This window comes from Anguilla anguilla, chromosome 17, assembly GCF_013347855.1.
Source record: "Anguilla anguilla isolate fAngAng1 chromosome 17, fAngAng1.pri, whole genome shotgun sequence".
In the NCBI taxonomy this organism is placed as follows: domain Eukaryota; kingdom Metazoa; phylum Chordata; class Actinopteri; order Anguilliformes; family Anguillidae; genus Anguilla; species Anguilla anguilla.
Window position 1 is genome coordinate 22,061,528 of NC_049217.1, and position 11,657 is coordinate 22,073,184.

The following is an 11,657-nucleotide window of genomic DNA, read 5'->3' on the forward strand; positions in this document are numbered from 1 at the left end:
CACAAAGGCCATTTTTCTTCCCGGCTTGGACTTTTGTGGGCCCAGGGACAAGCAGCAAGGTCAGAGGGGCCCATCAGGGCGTTCTTCCCACAGTCCCCTCAATGCACGTACACACACAACTACATACAAACATACATGCACACATACATACACACATACACACATTAATGCGCACATACATGCACACATACGTGCACACACCTACACACATAAATGCACGCATACGTGCACACACATACACACATAAATGCACACAGACATGCACACACACACGCACACAAAAATGCACACATACATGCAAACACATACACACATAAATGCACACATACGTGCGCACACATACACACATATGTGCCCACATACACACATAAATGCACACATACATGCACACACACACACATAAATGCACACATACACACAAAAATGCATATGTACACAAAGTTATACTCACAACAATGCATAGTCATACGCACACACAAACAGGCTTGCACACATACTTGCATGTGCACACACACACACAGATTTACGTGAATACACACCCACACAAATACACACCTACTCATGCACTCGCAAGAACATACGCTCACAAGCTTACGTATATGTTCACACGCACACACGCTCACAAGTATGCGCACATGTAAACATACACACATACACAGATTCACACAAATGCATACTCATGTAAATACACAGTCACTCACACACACACACACGCACGCACACACGCACACCCATGCACGCAGATGTTCAGAGCACATGGAAACATTTCCCCTCTTGACAAGCACATAGGGGGCTGGCTGATTTTGTTTATGTGAGCTTTATGATCAGGGAGAAATGGAAGCCTCGGGATGGGGGTTCTTCAGAGCCTCATGTATGATGTCACAGCTCTACCCAGGAGGACACTGGGGGAGGATGGCAATGAGTGCAATTCTCTCTCAGCAGAATTTTCTCTAAATTCACCCCCCCCCCCCCCAACTTTATCCATCCGTCTCCTGATATATCAGTGTAACCCCACGAATGCCCATGGATTTGTGATTTTACACGTCTGTACCTTCAATGGCTGTCCAGCACCCACAGCAGTGAGGTGTGATGTCATCTCCTGGGGTCCTGGTGCTGAGGAAGGCCATCATTCACACCGAGCCAAGGTCAGTAATAAACCTGAAAGTGCCCCAGGATTAGAGCCTGTCTGAAGTGCTACACATTCAGCGGTCACTCACTCACTCACTCATTCACTCACTAACTCACTCACTCATTCACTAACTCACTCACTCACTCACTCACTCACTCACTCACTCACTCACTCATTCACTAACTCACTCACTCACTCACTCACTCACTCACTAACTCACTCACTCATTCACTAACTCACTCACTCACTCACTCACTCATTCACTAACTCACTCACTCACTCACTCACTCACTCACTCACTCATTCACTAACTCACTCACTCACTCACTCACTCATTCACTAACTCACTCACTCACTCACTCACTCACTCACTCACTCACTCACTCATTCACTCACTCACTCACTCACTCATCCAGGCATTACTATGGATGAGTCCTTCTTTGTAGAAAGGGGAAAGTGTGGTACTTATGCAAACGGAACTGAAATTTAAGGTGCAGTTGTTCATCCTATACTGCTTATGAGAGTGTCCAAAGAAAAAGTAGTAACGACAATTTAAAAAAAATCTTTTTTCTAAATTTGGAATTGTGAACTTGTAACTGCTACTTTATGCTGTGCAGTCCACCAAGAACTGCAGAAGAAAGCTTGCTCCCATTGGTGGAGAACAGTGCCTCTCACTGATGAGAACTCGTTCCCTGTCGGTACCTGCTGTGTCATTGGGAGAACCTACAGTAGTGATCACCTACTGTAGGCTCCGCAAATGACACTGTAAGTAATGCGAAGTAGTGATTAACTAATTAGTTAATGAAACAGAGGCTTCGACCTGTGGATATGGGGCCCGTTTTTCGTGCCTGTGATAAACACCTTTGTGCCCGCTGAGACATCCAGGAGTTCCCAGTAATGCGGTCTCTGATACTACAGAACTATTTGTCTTTGCATTGTTAAACCTTCAGGGTTGTGCTGAAGACTGGGACTCATAAATATTCACGTGCTGCGACATTAACGGCCAGTTTCCCTCCGGTTTTAACCTGTATTCAGATGAGAGCCCTTTTTATTTAACGGTCAATCATATCCTCTTTTTTTTATATGGCCGTTGAGAGGAAGTAGCCTGGTTTCCCACCGAATAGAGGAACAAATGTGTGCGTGCGCGTGCATGTGCGTGAGCTCGCTCATACTTGTAACTGTGTACAGTAAACTGATTCATACAAACACATGCATCCGGTCATTTTAACAGCAGTACAACCCCGCCCCCACCCCCCCCCCCCCCCTTGTGGGCAGGGTGTTGAAAGTTGAGAGGATGCAGGGTGACGCACGCAGAGAACGGAGGCAATCATAGCCCAGCGGCACATATATACGCACAGACACCGCTGCCAAAATCACCCCACTTCTGCGTGTGCTCTGCCTTAAGGACTGTTCCACCTCCTTATCCTGCCTGTTGGACCCTTTCTGCTCTCTGCCAGGTGAACTCCGGTGAGCTGACACTCCAGCTCTTACCTCGAGTTTGACTGGCTGGCAGAAAGCCTTTCGACGTCCAGTCGCCCTGAAGCATTGGGCAGGACGAGAGCAGAAAGGGCGGGAAAATGAGGTTCGATGCGCTCCGTAATCGAAAGGCACCCTCGCCTCGTTCAGGCGAAAACGCATCACCGGTCACTGTCATGTCACAGACATTGAATATCATTTCCCGCTCACTTGAAAGAGCTGGAAAAAAAAAAAAACACAGACATGTCTGGAGAAAGAGTTTAATGTGATTGGATGGAAGGAGAGAGATAGATAAGAAGCAGTAACTGGGAGAATATGGGCTGTTGTAAAGGGATCATAATACAGGGAAAACACAATTAATTTACCCGTTCCTCTCCTGCCCTCTAGTGGATAAAGCAGGCAATTATCCTTCATTCTGAGATGATTCACTGCGCAGTCAAAGCAAGTCAGTGGTGTGGCCCAGTGGTTAATTCTGTGCTTCTCTCTTATGGGTAATTAACAAGAATCCCTGGTTCCCCCACCTTTCTTTTGATTTTTATTTTTTTTTACAAAGGAGTGGCAGGTACACTGAAAATGTGAAAATGAAATACGGTGACAGAGCAGTGGGATGTTCAAATTGTCGATGTACTCAATCACACACACCCAGCCCTGCACATTTTAACTGTATTTGTGAGGACCAAGTTATGGTGAGGGGATCCTGGCTCTACTCACCACTTTGCAACTGCCTGAATTGTATGATCAGTCCAATGACATATCTGGACCCTTGCCGACCTTATTTAGTCTTTATTTATTACTTGAGAGTTACAAGGACACATAATGTGATTATTGTAATCCATTCTGTGACATTTATACTGCTCAAATTATTCTTTTGTTGTCTCCAACTGGGGAAAATTGTTTGTACTGCAGAGCAGGAACAAATGTGTGCAAGCGTGCGTGTGTGGGTATCCATGTTTATAACTTCCTATTTCCTGGAAAACCCTTCTGTTTCTTTAGTACAATCCTACACTCCCCACACATGATATAGCATGATATATTTCCAGAAAAGTTTCTCATCCAGGTCCGTTTATTAATTTGTTTGTTTGTCTAGGGGAAGTTCTAAGATGGCTGCTGCACAAGCAAAAGGTGTGGGCAACAGAACAGGAAGTGGCACATTGCAGTAATAAAATACGCAAAATAGAGGCGCAAAATTTCTTTTGCGCCTCTACATCATGAAACCTATGCACTTGTTGTATGTCGCTCTGGATAAGAGCGTCTGCTAAATGCCTATAATGTAATGTAATGTAATGTAATAACTAAGCTGAAGTGAAATGTAGACAAAACAGTGATTTGATCAGCACACAGCCAACCAATTTAGACACATTTGGCTCCTTATTCTTGATAAGGGAATAACTTTAAAAACATTATCGTATCACAGATATGGAGCCTAAGAAATATAACAAGAGCTACAGGTCTAGTAACAGAATAGACAGGCTCAGTGAATGGCAGTTTACCATGTTCTGTCAGTCAGATGTGTTTGAACCAATCAGATGCATTTGTTGGTCTCCGCAGCAATGTAGGATATTGGCCCCTCATATCGCTGCAAAGCTCCTCCCATGTTCACACTCTCTCTTCCGTGCATTGCTTGGGTTACTAAACAGGAACTTTAAAACTTCCTCCTTCTGTTCGTCTTTTGGGTCTGTCAGTCTCTCCGTCTCTGTTTTGGGTATCCAGGCACCTCCTGAATCTCGCACAGCCTCTCCTCACTCCTCAGGAGCACACAGGCAGGTGAGTCTGCCTCTGTGTACACAAACAGATCATTTTATAGATAGATAGATAGATAAAACACTCTCTGCGTACCCCTGACTGGGAATGTCTTCTGTGAAAACTTAAGAGGAAATCCGTCTTCCTGAAGCGTGTTTTACCTTGTCTGATGGAGTGTGAGGATAAGGAATGAGCATATGTGTGTGTGTGTGTATTTGTGTGCACGGTTCTGCGTGGTTGCATGGTTGTGTGCATCAAGGGGCTCTGACGCTCTATTTGACGTGGCCGGAAGAAAAGGGCAAGCACAGAGCACGGCTGAGGCTCCTTCACGCAGATTTCTCAAATAGAGGAAGTTGGTGTTTCAGAGCTTGAGGTGTGCTTCCTCCATTAAAATAAGAAGAATCCGGTGTCGTTGCGTCGAGAGAGAAGCAATGCATCCTCCAGCTGATGCGGTGTTGCGAATGTCAGCTGCGTACACAGTCGGGCAGGGACGCTACGGCGCTGATGCAGTCCTGTGCCTGGCAGGGTAGTTTCCATTATCAGGCACGTGGGCGTGTCGACACAGATACGGACGTCCTTTTTATCTCCTGCTTCTGCATTAAGCGCTGTGGCTGTGTGCTCAAGCTCAGCTGGTTCTGAAAGTTTCAGATCAATCACCATGGAGAAGGGCCAGGGACCCCCCCAGGACGTACCCCCACCGTACACAGGGCCTCCGGCCAACTACAGGGGCACGGAGTCGGCCCCCCAGCCAGGTTTCTCAGTACCCCCCTACCAGGGAGGTAAGTGACTCCCCTTCCCTCCAACGCTGACACGGATAGATGGCATTGCGGCAAGTCTTGGCCTGGCAGTGGAAATCTACTGGTTGAATGGGCACTCGCACCAGGGTTGTGTTAGGTGACCAGCCCAAGGTTTAAAAGTGTGCTTCTTTTTACAGTAGGCGTCTGAGACCAGAATCTGCATGCCAAGTGAGATAGAAATGCACAGAAGAATTGAGCTGGAAAGTTTCCGTGCTGTTTCTCTCTCAGTCTCTCGGTGTTCGGGATTTCGGTCTCAGACGTCACGTGAGCCAGCCATGAGACGACCTTTCAGACAAACGTCTTTTTCTCTGTTTTTTTTTTCAAGCTCCGAATCCCGTCATGTACCCGCCACCGACCCAGGGCATGGGGGCGGCAGGGGTAATCTCCTTCCCCCCAGCTGGTGAGTCACCAGTACCCTACCGCCTCACCCCACCTTAACCCTACCCCCCCTCCCGGTTACATCGCCGCACACACCCTCATGTGAAGCATGTCGTCTCACTGAAGCATCAGACAGAAGCCATGTTTCCATGTGGTGTCATACCGCTATATTCATGGCTGTTGAGTTGCGGTGGGGCAGGACGGGAGCCATATTCACTTGATTCACGCGATTGGAGGACCGATTTGAATGCGCGCATCGGTTGGACATGGTCCCCGTTTGCAGTGAGCCGCTTAATCACCGTTTAATTGCCTCGCCGAATGATATTCGTGAGGAAGACTGACTTTCGGGGTAAGCTATCGGTCAAAGTGCCCACCTACAGTACATCTCTTAAGCGGGACCTGTTCTTTTTACATTGCCGTGCCCTGGAGTAAAACAACGAACGTGTTTCCGGGCACGACGGGGCGCTGCGTTGGTGAAATCTGCATGTCGCAGTAGGGTAAACCGCTGAAGATCACAGCTACAATGTGCTGTCTATCACTGGCGTATGTTATGAACCAATCAAAGACTTCTTCTTTTTCAAGAAGTTATGTGGTCGCTTCAAATCAGCAGGCCACTTAGCATGTGATAAATGTACCCATTATAGTATTTCATAGTGCCATCAATGCTGTATGCCTGCAATGGTGAAATCAGTACAGTGCCCTGTTATAAAACACTGCGAAGCTGGTCTATGTGTCCCCACAGGGTCCCAGGTGCATCTTATATCTGGCCTGTCAGATCTGCCCAGCCAGACCCAGTGCCCATTCTGCCAGACGCTGGTTGTCTCACGCACCATCCCCCAGCCAGGCCTGCTGACCTGGCTCATCTGTGGCTCCCTGGCCCTCGTCGGGTATACAAACTCATATTGTTACTTTTTTTTTTTTAAGGTTAAAATTAATTTAAAATACAGCATCTCCCAAGGCTCTCTAAGACTTTCACGGCCAGCAACTGCCATCCCTGATCTGTAGCACTGTTCATTATATCTGTAGGCTTGAGAGCAGTGACTCTATAGTATTGTGCTGACTTCTTTTATAAAGGTAGATAACTAATAAAAGCACCGGTGTGTGTGTGTGTGTGTGTACTGGTTAATCTGAGTGTTGCTCGGTTTCTTCTGTTTCTCCCACAGGTGCTGGCCTTGCTGTCTTATCCCTTTTTGTGTAGACGGGTGCCAGGATGTGGAACACCGCTGCTCCAACTGCAACAACCTTCTCTTTGTGTACAAGCGCCTCTGATCTGCCCTGAGAGAGACAGAGAGAGAGAGAGAGAGAGATCAACTGGGAACCGCTTTACCGTCTGAAACTGTCTCCTTGATAGCCCATTTGGCTGCTTCTTTGTATAAGTGGAAGCCCCACAATTAAAAAAAAATTTTAATGGCTTGAATTGGTTACTTCTGTTGATCGCTGCCGTGATCTGAAAGTATTTATTTCAATAGAGGGTTTTACACTCTGTAATATGTTCAGCTGTTGCACTGATTGTATGAAATTTCCATGGCAATGACTGGAGAATGTAATTTCAGTGTGAAATTATTATAATAATTTTTTTCTGTTAGTTTCAGACTTTTATATTATTTTATGTTGGAGATTCCTGAACTGCAAATTTGCTCATTCAGTTAGTAAAGACTTGTCAAATGTGTTTCTATTCAACAAAAGTCAAGCATGTTGTTCATAATGTTCTAATTGTTTATCTGATCTTATAAGAAATAAGATATCTTCATAATCTTATGCACCTCCTTCTTTCCTGTATTTCCTTAAATGTGCCAAGGTAGGAAAGGATTGTATTATTTTTCCCAAAACTTTGTCAATAGGCATCATGTTTAACGGTACCTGCATACCTTTACCTTTTACCTGGTTCTCAATTGTGTTTATGTGTGATTCCTCTAACTATTTCTGTGTGATTTTGGAGATCCCTGAAATGGATGTGAGAAAGGCATTGTCCTGTTCTGCACCTCATCTTTTAAATTAAAATTTGATTAAATCACGCTACTGGAGAGAAGTGCATACAATAGACTGTTTAAATTCGTTTCAAATGTAATCAATATGGTATTATAGATTAAACATGTTAAATCATCTGTTTTCTTGCTGAAAAAGTACGGGTTTATAGAGTATGAACTGAGGACCAACTAGCATAAAGTTTAAAAACGCATACCACCAGGGGGCACACATGCTAAACTAACTTTTTGGCCGAATTCCGGATAAAATAAACAGTTTTAATACACACATCCACATTACTGTACTTCAATAAACAAGCAACATGTTCGAATTTCAATTTGATATGGAAATTGAAATTAGAATTATAAAACTGTCGACAGAAGTATTACATACTACGTTTGAATCACTAGCTATCGACTGTACTTCCATATTACTTTAAAAGTAGATAGCTGTAAATCTGGAGATAGTTCTTATTTTTTTGGTGTTCTGTCGTTGCATAACAATGTATTTAGCGATTTTTTTTGCCCCCTATGGCCCCTTGTCGTTGCAGCTGCCTTTCAAAACTGCTCCTCTTTATTGTATCCCATAATGCTCTTTTCAGGAAATACATTCTATGGTGTACCATCATTTTTTGAAGAGTATCGCTGATTTCTCAGGCTTCACAATATCACAGAGCCGTCTTCCACGCTCTTTCTCAATATCTATATTATAACGTCTCCTCTTCTAAAACTGATGTGAAATCGTCTGTTAAAATGTCGTACTCCATTACGTTGCAGACGCAGTTGATCGACATTATGGAGGTGTTGGCCAAAGCGGCGGTGGCTGATATTTGCAAGCTTTTCGACGCCGAGTCCGCGGTATTGCGGTCGGAAATGTCTCTGAGTCAGTACGAAAACAAAGCACTGAAGAGAAAATTACTGCACATGGAGAGAGAGTTGATGACCGTACGGGCTATAAAAACGTCGGGAAAGGCAAGCTCCACCGAAGCCGACGTTGAACGAGGTATACAGTAGTTCATGCTAGCTCAGCATGCTAGTTTGAACATTTTGTTTCGATTAAATAATAGTGAACGTTATCTGTGCAGATGAAATGCATGAAAATTCCGCATAAAAGTGTGGTGAGTTAATCTAGTCTTCATCTCTTGCCCTCAAATTATAGGGGTGGAATATTCCTCCACTTTAAGTGTCTTGGAGAAAGAGCCTCACATGCACTTGTGGAAAGATGGAGTGCCCGTCGTGCATGACGCTGATGTTGACAGCACCCTGCAGTCAGTCACCGAGGTCTGTCTGCAGAGACCACTGAGGTCTCAATGCGACAAGCAATCCCATGCCATGTTATTCATATTTAATGTTCAAATATTTAATGTCAAAGTATATATTATAGGTGGCTGAGCAAGTTTCGGTATTGTGTGGCTTTTTTACAGAATGGTGTATGAGTGATTGTCCCTGTGCACTGTGACTTTTTGTCTGCTTTTCCAAGTTTTCCAATGTTGGCATCTCGTGGTTTCTTTAATTCACATTTACTGTTTAAAGCAAACAATGGTTGGGACTGGCTTACGTTTTTCATCTGATATGAAAACTTTTTCAACATTCATATACATTACATTACATTACATTTATTTGGCAGACGCTTTTATCCAAAGCGACGTACAAAACGTATATACTCATGTGTATCTGGGTACATACTGTATGATCAGACACCTGACGATACCCAGTCCTAGCCTTCCGTGCTGAAGACTGGGCCCCAGCTACGGGAGGTAATTGACTGACTCCTCTCAATTTATTTTTAAGAACGATGATGGGATTTAGCACATGGATAGTGAGATGGTGTGTGTGTGTGTGTGTGTTATTTTTGAAGACTAGGAGATGGGACCTGTTGAAAATAACTCTCTTTTCACACTTATTGCAGTTCGCAGAATCGATGGAGGAGAGGACTGATTTTTTTCTTGTAAAAGAGGAGAAATTTGAAGACTTTGGGAACAGTGACTCACAGAGTGGGACAGAGTTTGGCATGGAGAGTAAGTGCAGACTGAAGATGGCTGAGTTAAATATTTGGGTGAATTGGTGTTTATGGAATGCTTTCTCTACATTTGATTGCAGGTTGTTTCTGTAAATAGTTTTTTTTTTTTTCTTTTCCCTCCCATAAGAAGTTTTGCCCCGTTTAAACACGTGAAACATAATAGTTAGTTTAAAACTTTTTCAAGCTGCGACTTAAAGAAAATCAAAGCACATTCAGGAATAAGTAGTAGCAGCTGGACGTTTCGTGGTTAAACTGCTATTCGGGGGAGCCATTTCCCCCCGGCCTCTTGTTTGTTAACACCTGCTTCTCCTGACAGAGGTTTTGGAATGCGAGGCTCAAACCGGGGAGGGGCCTCGTCGCCGGGAGGCGGAGCCTGGCGCACACCCCGCCCTCCTTTCGGGAGCTGAGCAGGAGCTGGATTCGTATCCCGCGGCCGCGGGGACGGCGGGAGGCGAGGACCCCTGTGGGTTTTTCCTTTGCGGAGAGAGCCTCGGTGCGGCGAAGGAGGCCGGGCCCTGCGGGGCGGACGGCGCGGGAAACCAGTTCATCTGCACGTACTGCGGGAAGAGCTGCGTCTGCTTCAGCCAGTTCCAGAGGCACGTGCAGACTCACCTGGAGGAGAGACCGCACGCCTGCGCCGAGCGCGGGGACGGAATCCCCGAGAAGAGCGGCGGCGTTCGTCAGGACGTCCCGGCCGCCGAGAGATCCCCGGGAAAGGGAAACTTCGCGTGCGTTTATTGTGGGAAGGGTTTCTCTAAAAAGCAGTGTCTTGACGTGCACCAGCGGATTCACACGGGAGAGAAACCGTACCAGTGTTCCGAGTGCGGCCGGAGGTTCTCCAAGAAGTGCAACCTCAGTTTTCACCAGCGCACGCACACGGGAGAGAAACCGTTCAGGTGCCCCAAGTGCGGGAAGACTTTCTCCCAGAAATCCAACCTGAAGAGACACGAAGACAAACACGTTCAGACTGCCCAGAGGGCCCTTAAAAAGAGCCGCTGCAGCTGCAGGCATTGTGGGAAGGTTTGCGTTTCTCCGTCGCACCTTGAAATACACCTGCGCACTCACACGGGGGAGAAACCGTACCAGTGCTCCGAGTGTGGGAAGAGCTTCGCCAAGAAGTGCAACCTCAATTTCCACCAGCGCACTCACACGGGAGAGAAACCGTTCAGCTGCGCCATGTGTGGGAAGTGCTTCTCGCAGAAGTTCAATTTGAAACGACACGAAAGCGTCCACATCATCGGGAACTCCTCTAGAGAAGAGTTTGTTCAGTTCAGTGCACTGTAGGAGGGGATTCCAGTGGGATCACAGGAAAAAAAAACCCCCAGCTGTGTGCAGTGCCCTTACGCATGGGGGCCTCTTCACCCAAATTCAACCGGGATTTAGGCGTTTTACCAGCTTATTTTTCCGGTTTTCTCCTGATTTCCTTCAGGCAGTCTTTGTGTATTTAAATGAATAAAACAGAATTTTAGACATGGTTTAACAGATACAGCGGTCTGAAGATGTTCCAAAATGGTTGCTAGTTTGGGGAGTTAACACAAAGATGAATGTACTTCCTATGAAAATTAGATTATTAAAGGTCCAGGGTACTATTTTAATTGTGGTTATATTCCCCAGAATTGATTGTCGTCTTAATATTTTTTTCAATTATTTAATCCAGTTATAACCATTAAATTGTAATAAACGGCTTTAGATTATTGTGACCTGTTCAGCGGGAAAGTGGGTGTGTATCCTGCACTCATTAACATTAATATCCGTAAGACAGTCCTATGTAAACCGTTCCTCAGCTAGACAGTTGATATGTGGACCAGGTCATCATCCTTATAGAATTCCTTCATGGTTAAAATCTGTTTATTCTTAATCCTGGTTGTGCACCATGTGTTCATGCAATACACTTTTTGGGCACAGGGAAGGGGGGTGACATTTCTGAACTATAAGCCATAGAGAATAGAGAATTGAGGTTCTCTTCCATCCTCTAAACAGTTATACATTAAAAAGCTTTGTGCTTTTTAAAAACAGGACAGTAGTTTGCAACAATGTGTGTTTTTCTGTGTGAGCTCTGAACCAGAACAGCGATCTCTGGTGGCCAAAGACTATATTACAGGTAGACATAATCAAGGTTGGGTGTTTGTCACGGAAATATCAGCTGAAGTTGC

The 11,657-nt window shown here is 45.2% G+C and overlaps 2 protein-coding genes across 6 annotated transcripts in view; both read left to right on the forward strand.

The window, feature by feature from the left end:
• The first annotated feature begins 4,214 nt into the window (after positions 1-4,214).
• On the forward strand, positions 4,215-7,539 carry LOC118216907 (LITAF domain-containing protein-like). Of its 5 annotated transcripts, none has more exons than XM_035398516.1 (5): positions 4,215-4,369; positions 4,988-5,124; positions 5,468-5,542; positions 6,242-6,407; positions 6,684-7,539. In XM_035398516.1, the coding sequence occupies exons 2-5, from the start codon at positions 5,004-5,006 to the stop codon at positions 6,787-6,789; spliced, it is 468 nt and encodes a 155-aa protein (XP_035254407.1). In that variant the 5' UTR covers positions 4,215-4,369; positions 4,988-5,003; the 3' UTR covers positions 6,790-7,539. The 5 variants fall into 5 exon arrangements, with proteins under 5 accessions (XP_035254407.1, XP_035254411.1, XP_035254412.1 ...); XM_035398518.1 differs by having other exon boundaries at positions 4,216-4,369; positions 6,263-6,407; XM_035398517.1 differs by having other exon boundaries at positions 4,217-4,369; positions 4,994-5,124.
• A 229-nt stretch (positions 7,540-7,768) lies between these two features.
• The window catches only part of LOC118216905 (zinc finger protein 782-like), a 4,558-nt gene continuing 669 nt past the window's right edge, over positions 7,769-11,657 (forward strand). Inside the window, exons 1-4 of the mRNA XM_035398514.1 lie at positions 7,769-8,487; positions 8,644-8,765; positions 9,394-9,502; positions 9,821-11,657. The exon at positions 9,821-11,657 is cut by the window's right edge and continues 669 nt beyond it. Of these exons, the coding sequence (XP_035254405.1) occupies positions 8,238-8,487; positions 8,644-8,765; positions 9,394-9,502; positions 9,821-10,788 (1,449 nt within the window). The 5' untranslated portion in view covers positions 7,769-8,237 and the 3' untranslated portion in view covers positions 10,789-11,657. The remainder of the gene's footprint in view (positions 8,488-8,643; positions 8,766-9,393; positions 9,503-9,820) is intronic.